The sequence below is a fragment of the Mesoplodon densirostris genome, chromosome 17 (genome assembly GCF_025265405.1).
Source record: "Mesoplodon densirostris isolate mMesDen1 chromosome 17, mMesDen1 primary haplotype, whole genome shotgun sequence".
NCBI lineage: Eukaryota > Metazoa > Chordata > Mammalia > Artiodactyla > Ziphiidae > Mesoplodon > Mesoplodon densirostris.
The window spans coordinates 20834127-20852073 of NC_082677.1; the positions used below are offsets into that span (position 1 = coordinate 20834127).

The 17947-nt window shown below is 39.0% G+C and overlaps 1 protein-coding gene across 1 annotated transcript in view; it reads right to left on the reverse strand.

The window, feature by feature from the left end:
- Positions 1–17611, reverse strand: part of LRRC63 (leucine rich repeat containing 63) — a 40117-nt gene extending 22506 nt beyond the window's left edge. Inside the window, exons 1-5 of the mRNA XM_060079766.1 lie at positions 17249–17611; positions 17017–17152; positions 9238–9915; positions 8692–8760; positions 4893–5053 (exon numbers count right to left, since the gene is read on the reverse strand). Of these exons, the coding sequence (XP_059935749.1) occupies positions 4893–5053; positions 8692–8760; positions 9238–9915; positions 17017–17152; positions 17249–17611 (1407 nt within the window). The remainder of the gene's footprint in view (positions 1–4892; positions 5054–8691; positions 8761–9237; positions 9916–17016; positions 17153–17248) is intronic.
- Between the last annotated feature and the right edge of the window lie 336 nt (positions 17612–17947).

The following is a 17947-nucleotide window of genomic DNA, read 5'->3' on the forward strand; positions in this document are numbered from 1 at the left end:
AGCAACCTTTAAGCATTGATGCACTGAGTCTGTATTAAATTAATCAGTACATTTGTTTTGTGTAAATTCTATTCATGCAAAATCTGTTTCCTTAATAAGTCCATGAGATAGATTAGAAATTATGACTTTTACTTCTTTTATATCACCCCCACAGAGCCCAGGATTCTACTCTGGAGTCAAATATTCTTTTAAAATAATATTGATGACTGTGTAAGTAGATGTTTCTCTTGACTAGCTCCATTTAACTCTTTAGAAGATATACTCTTCCTCAATTTAAAGCAGGAATCAGTGAGCTACAGTCTGCCACCTGTTTCTATAAATAAAGTTTTATTGGAACACAGCCACGCTCTAAGTTTGGGTGTTGTAATACAGCTGTTTTTGTACTACACAACAGAGTTGAGTAGTTGTGACAGAGACCATGTAGACTTCAAAGTCTAAAATTTTACTTATCTAGGCTTCCCTGGTGGCAAGCCCAGAGAGTCCACCTGCCGATGCAGGGGACACGGGTTCGTGCCGTGGTCCGGGAAGATCCCACATGCCATGGAGCGGCTGGGCCTGTGAGCCATGGCCACTGAGCCTGCACGTCGGGAGCCTGTGCTCCGCAACGGGAGAGGCCACAACAGTGAGAGGCCCCCGTACCGCAAAAAAGGAAAATAAATTTTTTTTACTTATCTGTCCCTTTACAGAAAAACCTTGCCAACCTCTGATTTAAAATAATTCACTTTGGGACTTCCCTGGTGGCGCAGTGGCTAAGAATCCACCTGCCAATGCAGGGGACACAGGTTCAAGCCCTGATCCAGGAAGATCCCACATGCCGCAGAGCAACTGAGCCTGTGCACCACAACTACTGAGCCTACACTCTAGAGCCCACGAGCCACAACTACTGAGCCCATGCACCAAAACTACTGAAGCCTGTGCGCCTAGAGCCTATGTTCCGCAACAAGAGAAGCCACCACAATGAGAAGCCCATGCACTGCAACGAAGAGTAGGCCCTGCTTGCTGCAACTAGAGAAAGCCTGTGTGCAGCAGTGAAGACCCAATACAGCCAAAAATAAATAAATAAAATAAATAAATTTATTAAAAAATAAAGTAATTCACTTCTAAACCAGATAATCTCTTTTTTTCACTTACACTAATGGGCAACAGCCTTGTTTCAAACCAGCCCTTCAACCAAAACCAAAAAGGGAAATAAACACAACACAACAAAGACTTGGGGAATGACTAAAGTAGCTAGGTCTTAAGAAGCCAAAATTCCAGAGAGAAGGGAATCTCAGGGTGTTAAACACAGCATTCAACACTATTTTTCTCCAAAAGTCATTTGCCTAATCCAAAGCTGTGGTGGCGAACTATAGCCAGTCTCACAGGGCTAGGGAGACAAAATTTGGAATTCAGGGCTTCCCAAGGAGAAGGGACTTCAGACTTGATATGAGGTGGCTAAAAGGCTGCAGCCTTAGGAAAGAAGTTTAACAGGAAATCTCTACAAAAATTAAAGTCCAGCATTAAACCAGCTGATTTTGATTAGATTAAGATGAATATCCTCTAGCCTCTTTGCCTGTCAGAAGCAACAATAAAAAATTTTTGGAAGAAGGTAACATTATCTAGGGCCTCAAATTATTTCTACACAACATCTATCATGCAATCAAAAATAAAAAGACATGCAAAAAAATAATACTTGGACAAAAATCAAGAGAAATGATAGACAATAGAAATAGGCCCATGGAAAGTCCATAATTTGGATACATCAGATGTGTTAAAAAGTTAACTGTGATTAATAGGCTTGAAAAATCAAATTATAAGATAAAGAATTTAAAGTTCAAAGAAATTAGATTATAAAATAAAACAACCAAAATTAAGGACTTGATAAAGGGTTTAACAGCAGATTTCACAAAGCTGAAAAGAGAATGAATGAACCAGAATTTAGGTAAGAAGAAAATGCTCAGAATAAAGCACAGAGAGTAAAAGGGATACAGGAAGAGAGTAAGGGATATATAGGACAGGATGAAAAGGCCTAAGATACGTGCAGCTGGAGTCTGATAAGAAGAGGACAAAAGGAATGAGACAGGAGCAATATCTGAAGAGATAGTAGGGGAGTTACACAGGCATCAAAACATGAGTTAGCAAGTGTTCTTCCTCGTCTGATTTCTGAAGGAGTTAGCCTAAACTGATATTATTTCCTTCTTCATTGTTTGATAGAATCACCAGTGAGGCTGTTTGTGCCTGGAGCTTTCTCTGTGTGAAGGCTCTTAATTAAAATTTCAATTAGGTTTTTACAGGTGCAAGACTATTCTGATGTTCTAGTCCTTGTTGTGCCTGTTTCAGCAAGTTGTATTTTTCAAAAAATTTTTCCGTTTCATCACAGTTGTTGCATTTATTGGGAAAATGTTCTTATTATTTCATTATTTTCTATTTTAATGTCTGTAGGAAATGTGATTTCCCCTTTTTAAATTTTGAATTTGGTATTTAGAGTTTCTTTTTTTCTTAATCATATCATAGATTTAGCAATTTTATTAATTAATTAACAAAGGATATTGATCTGTAGTTTTCTTGTGGTGTCTTTATCTTCCCTTGATATCTGGGTTATACTGATAGCATAAAATGTGTTATATGTTGTTGATATTTTTACTTGTTAAAAAATATATTTGGTCATCTGAATGACCAAAATATATTTCTCATATATAGTTGGACTTTATCCATGGTTCCTCGCTACGAGCTCCCAAAACCCTTGGAATTTCCTGAACAATAAGAGGAATGGGAGCATCTTTTGTCATAATATTTATTCTCTTATCTTCAGTTCCCGAAATTGCTTCAGAACCATAAAGGTGAAATGGGTGTCTTGTTATTCGTAACAACCCCCTTTCCACCACAACTGGATTTATGTTGGTGAGGTGACTTTTGAAAGGGGCTGGGTGTCAGAAGAGCCAACCATGTGATTAGAAGGTTGGAACTTTCAATCCCCTCACCTCTGAAGAGGGAAAGGGATTGAAGACTGAGCTCAATCAACAGTGGCCAATGATTTAATCAATTATACTATTAATGAAACCTCCATGAAAACCAGAAGGACAGGATTTGGAGAGCTTCCAGGTCAGTGAACACATGGAGATTTGGGGAGAGAGCACCTGGAGAGGGTGTGGGATCTCCACACCCTTTCCTCATACCATGTCCTATGTTTTTCTTCATATAACTGTTGATTCACATCCCTTAATATCCTTTGTAATAAACCAGTAATCAAGTAAGTAAATAGCTTTCCTGAGTTCTGTGAGCCACTCTAGCGAATTAATCAGGAGGGGTCGTGGGAATTTCTTATTTATAGCCAGTCGATCAGAACTATAGGTAACAACTTGTGATTGGCATCCTGAGTTGGAGGGGGTCCTTGGAACCTCCAGTCTGTAGCTGGTTGGTCAGAATCACAGGTAACCACCTGGGCTTGTGATTGGCATCTGCAGTGTAGAGCAGTCTTATGGGACTGAGCACTTTACCTGTGGAATCTGATGTTATCTCTGGGTAGATAGTGTCAGAATTGAGTTGAATTGTAGGACACCCAGCTGGTGTCCCAGAACTGTTGGGTGATGTGGGATTCCCCCACACACACACCAGCACAACAGTGGAATTGGGTGGTGTTCCTTCCTCTTTTATTTTCTGGAAGATTTAGAGAAGTATGTATGTTCCTTTTTCTTTAAACGATTAGCAGAATTCACCCATGAAGCTATCTGGTCCTGCACTGTTCTTTGTTGGGAGGTTTTGATTATTTATTCAATCACTTTACTTTTTATAGGTCTGCTCAAATTTCTGTTTGTTGTTGAGTCAGTTTTGGTAATTTACGTTTTTCTAGAAAATGTTTCATTTCATCTAGGATATTTAATTTGCAGGCATGCAATTGTTCATAGTATTCTCTTATAATCCTTTCTGCTTCTGTGAAGGCAGTAGTAATGTTTCCATTTTCATTTCTGATTTTATTTATTTGTACCTTCTCTCTCTTTTTTCTTAGTCTAGGCAAAGGTCAACTTTGTGAATCTTTTCAAAGAACTAACTTTGGTTTCACTGATTCTTTCTATTGCTTTTCTATCCTCTGTTTCATTTATCTCTGTTCTAATCTTTATTTCCTTCTTTCTGCTAATTTTGGGTGTAGTTTGCTCTTTTATTCAAGTTCCTTAAAGTGCAAAGTTAGGTTACTGATTTGAGATCTTTCTTTTCCACATACCCCTTCCCCACACATACCCAGTACATCTCCCGACATCCACATCTCACAAACCAGTATATTTGTCACAATCAATGGACTAACATTAGCACATCATTATCAACATAAATCCGTAATTTATGTTAGAGTTCAGACTTTTTGTTTTATATTCTATGGGTCTTGACAGATGTATAATGAAATGTATCCATTATGACAGTATCATGCAGAATAATTTCACTGCCCTAAAAATCCCCTGTGCTCCTCCTATTCATCCTTCCCTCCCTCCCTCCAAAATCCCTTACAACCACTGATATATTTACTGTCACCATAGTTTTGCCTTTTCTGGAATTTTTGTCATTGTTGTTATTCCACGTTTACTACATTACTGCCTCCTTGGTGTTTAATTAATTTTTTGTAATCTGTCATGTTGATTCCTTTCTCATTCCCTTTGTGTACGTTTTTAAGATAGTTTCTTAGGAGTGGTTACCATGAAGATTACGATCGGCATCCTAAATTTAAAACATCTAGTTTGGATTGATACCAAGTTAACTTCAGTAGCACACAAAAGTTTTGTTACTATACAACTCCATCACTCCCCCAACCACCACCATTTTATGTTGTTCCTTCAATACCATGGAGAATAACCTAAGTTAGGAAACCTAAAACAAAAATGACCAATAATACAACAGGAAATTGCCATTGAGAAGATGTAGTATACCTTAAGATTAAGTGCATTTCTTCCATGAATTTGACAGTTTACTATGGCCAGCTTGGTCATTGCTGTTACTGTTTCATAGCATGTTGCCACAACAGTCTTAAAACCTTCACCATGTACGATACGTGCCACTGAGGTTTCGATTTTTCTAGATTTAATGCTACCTAAAAAAACAAGATAGGAAACGTAAATGTGTCATCACTTAGAGTGAAAGTTAAAAGGTATTCATGTTATGATAACAGTAAGTCATCATAAATAGGTTACCTGGATGCCTCCTTTGGAAGAGATTCCCCATAACTTTCACCCACCCAACCTCATGTTGGAGATTCCCCATAACCTCCATCCACCCAACCTCAGTTGGTTCTGTTGGCCAAACATTTTAATATTAGATAGCAAACTTTTCTTTCCAAAAGAAAACCATAAGCTCGTAGATTTCTACCTCAATAATTTAGATTCCATCAGTCTGAGTCTTGTGCTATATGTAAAAACATTTTATGATGAATTACATAAACAACTTCTTGCTTCACAATGTGAATAAAGGACATCATACAAGCATATCTCAGATAGAGATCACATCCCAAGGAGAAATCTTGCTTTTTGCCTTAATATCACATTGATGCATGATTCAAATACCCTGTGTAACTAAGCTCGTCCTTCAGTTTAAAGACCTCACACAAGAAAAGAGGCGGGGGGAAGACAACTCAGGAGTAGCCAAACAGCGACCACCTACATTTACTTTATCACAACCCTTGTGGGTTTCACCTTTTGTCAAAAATGGCCTGTTCAAGCACACACCCAGGTGTGGCAGGAAAATATTTTGAAATATATTTTACACTCCCAGCCATTCTTGCTGTATTACTTGCTGCAACATATTTTATCATCTCAGTAATTCTTATACCATTGCTTCAGTGAGAAGAAATGAGGCATCCTAGACCAAAGAAGACAATGTTCAGTTGTTAATTTCTAAAATAGGCCTTTGTGCCCATTTCAGGTCAATCGATGTGAAAGTTAACCACAGAATGAAGAAAGATGTATGATGTGATATGGAGATTCCTTGTCTTGTGGGAGGGAATGGAGCAAGAGGAATGGAGAAAGAGTTAAGAATTAAGTCTGTGGCCTGCTTCCTGCCCACCCACACTTAGGGGCTAAGCTCAAGCAGTTTATTTTTGAGTGAAAAGGAGGGAGATGGAGGTGCAGAGGTGGTTAGAAATTCCCTGACAGATCTCTGAAGGATCTCAGGATGCTTAAACTTACCTGGGAACTTTTCAAAGAGGGAAACACCAGAGTGGAATAAACTCCCTAAGTCAGAAATGGTAACACGACTTGTTTAGGCCTATGATGTGGAGGAGACCCAGTGGTTAATTTATGTCACAGACAGGGATAGGGAACTGCTGGAAGGGTAGTGTGCTCAGAAAGTCTTATGGCTGCTGTAGTTAATGATACTACAGTGTATATTTGAAAGTTTCTGAGAGAGTGAAGCTTAAAATTTCTTGTCACAAGAAAAAGTTGTCAGGTGATGGGAATTAACTGAATTTATTGTGGTAATCATTTCACCATACTGTATATTCATGTATCAAGTCATTATGTTGTATACCTTAACTTTATACAGAGTTGCATGTGAATTGTATCAATACAACTGGGGAAAAAAGAAAGTTTTATGGCTGGAGTGTTCTGTGTATAATCTCCTACTAAACACATCTGTGAATCATTAATTTGTTATATTACTTTTTCTGTTCTAAAATTTTATATGACTAATTTTTAAAAACAGAAATTCCAGTTCTCTGATAAAATTCTTCAACTTTTTATTTTCTTCAACATAGTAATCATAGTTATTTTAAAATCCTTGTTTGAAAACTCCAATATCTGATCCTATGGGTCTCTTTCTTTTGCCTCTTTCTACTGGTTTCCAGACCTTTTATCCTGTTTTTAGGATGCCTTGTGATTTTTAAGTTTAATGCTGGACATTGTGAATGAAAATTTTAAAGGGTCTGGATAATATTATCTGTCTCTAATAAGTGTTAGGTTTTCTTCGACTAGGCAGGAAATACCACTTCGATTTATCAAGGATTGGTTTTGAGTTTTGTAGGGGATAATGTATTTTGGTTTTGTCCTTTCTCCTAGAGCATCATTCTTATTCCCAAGGCATAGGTCTCCTGGGTCGACAACTGAAAGCCCAGTGTGTTTACCAAGGCCCCTTCATTTCAGCAGAGCTTGAACTCCAATAATTGTCTTCTGTGCAACTGTCAAAATCTAGGCTTACTTCCTTAGCATCTCAGCTGATGTTCTCTGCTGTGTTTCTTAGCGTATTGTGCTGTACATGCCCAGCTTAGAAATCAGCCAACACTCTTAAGGGAGTTTGTATGCAGATATTTGTTGTTTTTTTTTAAAATATTTATTTATTTATTTATTTTCCCCTGTGTTGGGTCTTCATTTCTGTGCGAGGGCTTTCTCTAGTTGTGGCAAGCGGGGGCCACTCTTCATCGCGGTGCACGGGCCTTTCACTATCGCGGCCTCTCTTGTTGCGGAGCACAGGCTCCAGACGTGCAGGCTCAGTAGTTGTGGCTCACGGGCCTAGTTGCTCTGTGGCATGTGGGATCTTTCCAGACCAGGGCCCGAACCCGTGTCCCCTGTATTAGCAGGCAGACTCTCAACCACTGCGCCACCAGGGAAGCCCTGTATGCAGATATTTGAATTCAGTTCTCTCCTCTCTGATATATTACCCCTCTATCCCAGTTATCTTGTCAACTCTGAAGTCTGACTGCTATCTCCTCAATCCAGCAAAACTATCACCTTCTTTCTACCTGTGCCCTGTTCTCCAACACCACAAATCCCCTCAAGCAAAAGCCAAGGTAAATGTACAGCTAATTCAGCTTATTTCAAAGATGGTAACCACTCAAGTCATGCTTGCAAGGGTTACTCTCCAGTAACTTCAATGGTTATTTTATATATTTGTGGGCAGCTTTAATAACTGATTTTGGTGGGAGGGTTTGTCCAATACAAGCTACTCAATCCTGGCTAGAAGCAAAAGTCATTAGGTTATTTAAAAATCTGAATCTGATCATTCTAATAGCTGGAACTCCTGTGGGTATGTTTCTGCTGCTTACTATTTCTGCTAGTTTTCTTTCATTTTGTTTTTCTTTGTGTACCTGATAATTGTGAATTGTTTAGTACACACTGTATTTGTGAAATTGTTTATAGAAATAGTGTGAGATGTAGCATGATGTAATCTTTCTTTAAAGATGATTTTTCATTTGTTTCTGCTAGGTAACTAAGGTCAAAGCACTTAAAACAGTGCTGGCACATGGCAAGCAGTTAACTGTCATGACTGCACGTCTGTCTTCTCCATTCAGATTAAGAATACTCCATCTTGGGCTTCCCTGGTGGCGCAGTGGTTGAGAGTCCGCCTGCAGATGCAGGGGACACGGGTTCGTGCCCAGTCCGGGAAGATCCCACATGCTGCGGAGCGGCTAGGCTCGTGAGCCATGGCCGCTGAGCCTGCGTGTCCAGAGCCTGTGCTCCGCGACGGGAGAGGCCACAGCAGTGAGAAACCCGCGTACCGCAAAAAAAAAAAAAAAAAAAAGGAAAGAAAGAATACTCCGTCTTTTATGTTCCCAATATCAGTACAAAGTTGGGTTTATAGTCAACACTCTAAAAATAGTTGCTGAGTAAATAGCTTAAGGAATGGAAAATGAGGTGGGACATATGTGTAAATCACACACATACGCAAACACAAAATCACAAATACTTATTGGAGAAATCATATATACAATTTTTAAAAGAATGATATAAACCTAGCATTTACCTTCACATACGCTCAGCATGCTTTGCTTTGGGACACTTTCTACATGTTCATATTCTGTTACACGACTTTCTAGGAAAAAAATTAAAAATAGGATAATGTTTAAATTCGTGTGAAAATTCATGTTGAGGGTATTATGACTTCATTATAATTGTTCATCTTTTAATTAATTGAGGTTATCCATGGAAAAGTGCCCATGAAGGCATCCATGAGCACTGGCATTCTGCTTCTAGAGTTCATCTAGACCACCTTACAGATGACTGTTCATTCATACTGCTCCTTTATATGAACTTTTCTGATCCTTTGAACTGCTTTATCTGGTTCCCATCACCACCACCTGGGTGGAGTTCCCAGTTTGCCCTTGGCAGACCTGCAAGGTCAGGATTTCTGCTACTGCATTCTGCCCCATATATTAAATGTACAGGTGAAAAGGGATCCCACCATCCCATTCTGCAGACCCAAGGGGGAACCACCATATGCTTGGATGCCTTCTCTCCCTTTTGCTCTACTTGACCCCATTATTACAGACCATGTTCAGACTGGATTTACCTATCACAGACTGTCTTAGAGGTTTCCTTGGTAAAACTGGCGTCGGTATGAAAATGGGACCTGGAAAATCATTAATATTTAGTGTCACCATACGACACTGTAAACGGTCAGACTGCTGACTTTCAGCTTTAACAGGTATAGTCCTCGGTACAGGGATTGGCACTGTTGCAGTTAAACGTAACAGGGGCTGCTCAAAAGTGTAGGTACTGCTCTTTTGTAAAAACTGGTCAGAATGAACTTCCTTGAGTTTGGGAGTGGGCACTGAAGAAGGGGCACTTGGTAGTTTGGAGAACTCTGAGGAGAGAATCAGAATCTCTTTTAAAATGTTAGCATAAATATTGGTTATTTTTAATGGCTCTTCTGATTTTCTGGAACTTTCCATCTTTCTTGTTTCTTTCCCAAAAACTCGACTTGAAGCTGAACGACACTTGGGAAAAAATATGGAACCAGTAGCAGTCTCTGGAATGTGCCAATAGACATGCTTAGAAGATTTTTTGGTTGTTGAAATAGTAGTCACTCTTTTTTGTACACGATGATCAAGAAAGAGATTTTGAATATTAACAGGGGGTTGTGACTGATCTCTTGGAACATCAGGAAAACTAGTTTTATCTCTTTCAAATGAAGCGGTTTTATCTGGAATGAACCGTACACGTGGTAGCTCAGTTTCACCAGTCTTTCCTAAACCAGAAAAAGACAAAATAAAGCAGAATTAGATTATGTTTATCAAGGTGTCAGGGGCAGAACCATTTATGTCTCAGCATTCATAGCTTTTCTTTATCAACTCACCCTCTCTCACCTTATAGAAACGTTTCTGTATACACTCACTCAGCTATCAGGACTTTTGCTTACCTTACTGGGATAAAGTTTACATGAACAATTGGAGAATCAGGAAGGCTAAATTGTATTAGATTTAGAAAGAGTAGGCAGCTACTCCTGGAAGAACAGAATGGATGAAGAAGAGTAGGACATAAAGGGAGATTTTTGAGCGGTTGCCACTAAAAACTCTGGCAATATGGAGAGGTAAAAATGACTCAGTGAAGTTTGGCTATTTATCATTTATCATTATCGCTTCCTCACTTGAAACTTCTTTGAGCAAAGATTTACATTTCCTTTCAAAGCCAGATATCAGACCAAGATGGCTTTGGAACATGATAACTTGCTGATACTGGCTACAAGGTACCACGAGTTCACTTAGGTTACAACCAGAAGTATTCGTATCTCTCTTAGGTCCAGAAAATGCACTGTGCCTGCATTCTTAGGGACCTCACTATATCAAATTGTGCTTTCTCTTTCTTCTGTGACAGAATGTTAAATAACATTTTTGTCTTATCATCTCAGTTGAGTACAATAAATGATGAGGACCTCAACATTCTGATGAGAAGATAAGAGATTCATTAAGGCAAGATTTGCAAAGAGATGGCCAAAACAAGCCCAACTCTCACCTGTTGTCTATATATGAGAGATGGCTAGAGGTTGATCTGCATTCGCAGAGAGGATTTCTTCTGAATCGAGCTATTGGCGTGCTATGTGTTTCCCTGATCTTCCCCTCCTTGTGGTGGGTGGAGGAGGATTTACCCCGACTTCAAACCAAGTGAGGGGGACTCTCAGAGAACCATCTACAGAGAACAGGAGTGTATGCCACAAGGAGAAAATAACATCTCACCACTCCCTGCCATGGTTCCCCCAACCCCCTTATACCTACAGAGTAACAGAAATGTATTGGCCCTCCCATCGCTGTGTTGCAACTTGTGTAAGGCAAGAGAATCCTTGAATCTACTTGACCTCTACCTTCTCGCATTTCCGGGGGGTACAGAGACTGATAACTGATTCTCACCTTCACTCTTAACTCCTTAACTCTTTCCCACTCCTAGCCACACCTATGAAGATACCAGAAACTATGAGTTGGGGAAGAGAAGTAAAAGAACAAGGTGGAAGAATTTATCATGCCCCTGTTGCCCTTGGCTTGTCTAAAAATTAGCAGACCTAGTCTGAGCTGGGAGAAAGGGCAAGGTTTAACTGCATGCTAGATGAAAGTATTGATTTAGATTGGACTTGTTTAATATCTAAAAATTAGACAAGGCTAATAGATGAAAGTGACTAGAAAAGCCTTGGTAGAGAGATGTGTGCCATGTGAGTTTAAAGGGCAGTAGTAGGAGAAGGATAATGTTTGCTTCCTGCTTATATGGAACTTATCAAAGCTAGCTCATTCCATAAAATGGTTACACCACCATCTTCAACTTTCCTTTCTCTCTCTCTCATATTAAAACAAAACACGATAACAAGAGCAAAATCTAGGTGATGTTAGGTGTGGCAATGACTTTGTTTCTTAATTAATTTTTTTATTGGAGTATAGTTGATTTACAATGTTGTGTTAGTTTCTGCTGTATAGCAAATTGAGTCAGTTATACATACACATCTATCCACTGCGGTTTTTTTTAGATTATTTTCCCATATAGGTCATTACAGAGTATTGAATAGAGTTCCCTGTGCTATTCAGAGTGACTTTTTAGATATGACACCAAAACAACAATCTGTGAAAGAAAAAATGGTTAAGTTGGACTTCATTAAAATTTAAAACTTCTACTCTGTGAAAGACATTCTTAAAAGAATAAAAAGACAAGCCATGCACTGAGAGAAACTATTTGCAAAACACACATCTGATAAAGGACTTGCATCCAAAATAAAGAGCTCTTCAACTCAACAATAAGAAAACAAGCCAATGAACATAGCTACTCCAGTTTTTTTTTTTTTACATCTTTATTGGAGTATAATTGCTTTACAATGTTGTGTTAGTTTCTGCTGTATAACAAAGTGAATCAGCTATACGTATACATATATCACCATATCCCCTCCCTCTTGTGTCTCCCTCCCACCCTCCCTATCCCACTCATCTAGGTCACAAAGCACTGAGCTGGTCTCCCTGTGCTATGCAGCTGCTTCCCACTAGCTATCTATTTTACAGATTGCCAGCAAACACATGAGAGGATGCTCAACATCACTAATCATTAGAGAAATGCAAATCAAAACCACAATGAGGTATCACCTCACACCAATCAGAATGGCCACCATCAAAAAATCTACAAACAATAAATGCTGGAGGTGGTGTGGAGAAAAGGGAACCCTCTTGCACTGTTGGTGGGAATGTAAATTGGTACAGCCACTATGGAGAACAGTATGGAGGTTCCTTTAAAAACTAAAAATAGAACTACCATGTGACCCAGCAATCCCACTACTGGGCATATACCCTGAGAAAGCCGTAATTCAAAAAGAGTCATGTACACAATGTTCATTGCAGCACTGTGTACAATAGCCAGGACATGGAAGCAACCTAAGTGTCTATCGACAGATGAATGGATAAAGAAGATGTGGCACATATATACAATGGAATATTACTCAGCCATAAAAAGAAATGAAATTGAGTTATTTGTAGTGAGGTGGGTGGATCTTGAGTCTGTCATATAGAGTGAAGAAGTCAGAAAAAGATATTACTGTATGCTAACATATATATGGAATCTAAAAACAAAAATGGTTCTGATGAACCTAAGGGCAGGACAGGAATAAAGAGGCAGACATAGAGAATGGACTTGAGGACACGGTGGCAGGGGTGGAGGGCGGGGGATGGGAAGCTGGGACGAAGTGAGAGAGTAGCATTGACATATATACACTTCCAGCTTTCTTTTGATTAGTGTTAGTATGATGTATCTTTATCCCTTTACATTTAATCTATCTGTGTTTTTATATTTAAAGGAAGTTTCTTGCAGACAATATATAATTAGCTCTTGTCTTTTATCTACTCCGACAGTTTGTATCATTTAACTGGCACACTTTAGACCATTCACGTTTTAACGAATTACTGACATTGTTGGCTTAACATCTACCACATTTGTAAAGTTTTCTATTCATTGCAGTTGTTTCACCTCTTTGTCTTTTTGAAATCTTCCACTCTTTTTCTGTCTTTTCTGGTTTTAGGTGAGAATTTTATGAGTCAGTTTCTCTCCTTCAGTTTCATTCCTTTCTTAGCATATCAGTTATACTTATAAAATTTTTTTAAGTGGTTGCCCTAGAGTTTGCAGTATACACTTACAGCGAATCTAAGTCTACTTTCAATAAACACTACGCCACCTAACGGCAAGTATCTTTTAACAGAATAGTCCCGGTTCTTCTCTCCATTCCTTATAACACCGCCATCTTTCGTTCCATTTATCCTTGTGCTATAATCACCCAGTACATCGTTGCTATTCTTGCTTAGAACAGAGACTTACCTATTAGATCAAGTGAGATCACTTATCCTTCTCTGACACTCTTCTTTTTTTAGGTAGACCTGAGTTTCTTTTGTTGCTCACACGGTGTGGAATACTTTCTCTTACTAACCAATTTAAATCATTTTCCTTTTCCAAAGTCTACCTTAAACCTTATACAATCCACCCTTCTTGATGAACACAACCCATACTTACTGCTCTCATTACTTAATTCAACATTTAACACCTCCCATGTGCTAGCTGTACACATAGTGCTGAGGGTACAATCACACAGCACAAACCTTACTACCATCAAAGATCTCATGATTTAATATAGAAACTAGGCAGGTGAACAGTTACACTAGAGAATAAGAGCTCAGTAAGGGGGTAGATGGGGGATACTCTGGGACCATAAAGGTAAGCACTCTGACTGGGTACAGAGAGAAGAGGTGCTTAGGGAAATCTGCCCAATGAAGATGATATCTGTCTTCTCAATTTAGACTTCCCTATTTTTTGATACATTTCCCCATCCCCATGATTTCTTTTCTTTTTCTTCTAGTATGTTAAAATTCCACTTTTCCAATAGACTCCTCTGCCATCAAAAACTATACGGGTCTCCTCTATAATTAAACATATTTCATTTCACTTTCACTAATTCCTCAAGTCTTAGTTCACACCCCATTCCTGCCCCAGGGTTTCTCACATTTATGAAGTACTACTGTCTGTACCATTAATTGGGCATAAATTCTATGCTCTTTGTATTGTTATCTAAGGTTCTTACTGTATCTCATCTTTAGAGTTTAACTAAAGTTCTTGAAAGGTCCTGAAAGGCAGGGACCAGATCAATCGTGTCATTGATTCCCTACAGCATTTAGCATTGTATGCAAACTGCAGGTATTTATTTCAGGTTTTTATTTCAGTGTTTGAATATTCATTTTTATAAATTATATTTTGGTCATTTTAAGTATTCATTCATTTATTCAATGAGTATTTTGAACATCTACTATATGCAAAGCACTCTGCCAAGAACCTTTGGAGACACAGGATTACTAATAGTTAAGGTCATTGAATCTCCATGTTGCCAAAAGCAGGAAAGCCCCCCACGAAAAGGAATTATCCAGCCCAAAATAGCAAGAGTGAGAAACTCTGTACTAGAGGATAAACTTCAACCAAAAGATAAACGGAAAAACTACAACCAAAGAACTAGTAGTGAGCAGTATATCTACATAACTGTGGGTATTATTATTACAGAACAGATTGTAAATGCAGAAATGTAGACCATTATAGAAATGTAAAAATGATATAACAAAAGTTGGTAGGGAAAGTGAGAGAGGAAATTGGATGTAACATAGGTATGTTGATTCACACATCTTTAATAGCCATGGATCAAAAGGTAATGAATTAGCATTGTAAACCAAGTTACAGACTAGGCACATTTGAACAGTATAAATGTCGACACTAAAATAATTAATATAATCAACTAAAATCGGGGTAGAGGAGACTGAAAAGGGGAAAAAGAGGAAATATGCTAATTTTACCATTGCTTATAAGTAAGGAGTTAATAAATACCATATACAGAAATAGAGGATTAAGGGTATTATATAAAGTTATAATCATAAAAGTGGCTCATCTTTACTTCACAGCACTTATCACAGGTAATTTTACATTTAGTTGTATGATCATTGGATCCCACTAGAGGGTAACTAAGAAAGAGGATTTGCAGACTTGGTTTTGCTCACTATTATATCTCCAGTTCTTAGCACTGTGCTTATAAGTACACTCAGTTCTCATGATTTGTGGCAGTTCTGTTCTGTAGTCTCAGTGAACACTGAGCTATCCAACACTGAACCATTACTTCTTGGGAAAATACGGGGTTAGGTTCCTGCAAGCCTCTGGTCTCAACATTATCAGCAGCTAATCAATACATAACCTTGTTTTATATGTGCTTCTGTTTAAAGACACTTTATTTAATATAGATTGTTCATTCATTAACATTGAACTCTCAGCCAACAACACTGTAACTCAGGCCTGAAGGAAGCTTCTCTAAGGCATATATTTTCTCCGTAAGGCACATCACAGCCTTCTTGTACTATACCTAGGGGCTATTTTAGACGGTTAAATCACCAACAAAAAGTACAGAATTCAGAAAACATGGCACTAACTAGACCAGGAAAAGGGCAGTTATTTATAATAATGAGAGCTTAAACCTGAAGGCACAGCCATATCTTTCTTTGACCTCAGCTGGGAACATGTGTGTTTTCAATGCCTTGCATGTGTCCGAGAATTACCATATATACCCCGCTCCTGCACAGTTTCACTATTATAAAAGGACTGAGAAAGAGCTCTATATACTGCTCCGAAGTGTTCTTCATGGTATATTTTGGAGCTAAAAAGACAAAATATAGTACAGTGTACTGATTGGGGGGTTACAAATAGATTCTAGCAGTTAGGTAAATTCACTCCTACAGAATCCACAAATGATGAGGATCAACTCTACTTGTAGAAATGAATTGGATGTTACCATCTTACAACAAACATTTGTAAGTTGCTGGTTATTAGTGAGTGTCCTTATTGTGATTCTGAGCTGTGCAGGTTGAGCAACTTCTGTAAAAAATAAAGTTAAACATCTGAGTAACGCACATACCTGCACGGGCTTTCTTCTGGCATAAAGACGGCTTAGGGAGATTTGGAGGTAAGGGCCTTCTAAGAAGTTGTGGATGGTTTTGCATTTTACTAATAAGCACTGTTTTTCACAGCTATTGATTGAGAATTGAAAAGTTTTTGAATATGTTTGAATTGTTGCTGAAAAATAATTCATTCGAATGCAGATTACATCCTAATGAAACTTGTTCTGCACTAATACTATACTGGGTCCAAGCACAATTTCTATAAAAGGAAAAGAGGGTAAGAAAATAATTTCGTAAAACTTCTAGAAAGAATCTAAATAAAATTTAGGTTTATAATTAATACAAAAGTTAAAAATACTTATACTATTACCAATCAGGATCATTCTAAAATTTCACATGTTAGCAAAAAGTTCAGTTAGTGTTATTTCAGCTAGTAAATACTGATTTTCCAGAACAGTAGAACTGACACTCATTTTTTTTTCTACCTCCAAAATATTATCAATTTATAAATTTGGAAAGAGTTTTTGGTCAAAAAGGTGAGGAAGTCCTTCCATGGCCTCTGAAGACCCACAATACCTAACTCTTCACAAATAAGTTGTTTCCTTTCTGTAATAATGACTTATTTTAAATTTCAACCACTACACTTGGGCCATAACTATTTAACCCAAAAATAAAATGATCTTCAATATAATGAGATTTTCTAGGATCGCGGTCCCAATTAGTACTGTTTTAGAAATGATGCCAGAAGATAGAACCAAATATGTGTGCTTAGTCGGGACAATATCAAAGTGCCTGGGACATCACTATTCCGTTGACAGTCTAGACGGGTACGCTCCGGAGCTGCACAAATGGGCCGCTTTATCCCCCCAGGATGACTTGCACACAAGCATTCAAGGTATGCTTCCTGGTAGTACGTCCCTCTTGATGCCTGTAATTTTCCGTTCTTATTATTGGAAGAGATGCTTGGAAACGTTGGACTCGTACGCTCTCCTTTAGGGCAATCAGCTGCTTCTCAAAACAATCAGCTTTTCCTTTTTTTATCTCCTCTTCCTGGGAATTTAGGCAGGTTAAGGTCAAGTGAGGTCGCAGGTCTTCCCGCGGTATATGCTGTCCGGAAAGAAAGCACCCAGGCCACCCTCACCCAACCGCCAGGTGCGACCCGAGACCAAGGAGACAGGCCCTAGCAACCGGAAGCCGATAAACCCGTCCCGGCCGCCGGATGCGCAGGCGCAGGGGGGAGGGCAGGGCCGGGCGGGGAGCGCACCCGCCCGCGGAGTACTGCGCAGCGGGTCCCGCCCAAGCGGGCGGCGCGCGCGGAGGCCGTTCGCTTTGCCCAGCTGCTGTGCCGGGCTGCAGGAGAAGCCCGCTCCACGTGCACCTGCTGTACGGAACCCCGTGGTGACAATCGTTATTACTGTTTTTATTCTTAATGACAATGACCACTATTATGTATTTACTTTCCTCGCTTGCAAGGTGCTTAACTCGGGTGTCTAGGGTCCGGTCTGGCATTCTTTCATGCTGCACTTCTGTGCAGCCGGGTCCCGGGGCTGATTTTACAGGGCCCCCGAATAGCGAACATTCTGTTTTGTTTCTCTTCCTTTAATGCAACCTGTTTTGTCTTTCTGATCCTTTAAAGTGCCTGGATGAATAGGAAATGTGTAGGCATAGGGGCATTAAGGATCCAAGAGAGCTTTAAAAGAAACCCATTTCTCACTGTCCTAGTTATTTGTTCTGACTATCGTGTTGTGACTTGTGTCCTGTGTCATGTTGTTGATGAACCTGTACGTACTGTGATCGATACATCGTGTGTGTTTGCATGTATGCGCATGTGTTTCTCTGGAGATT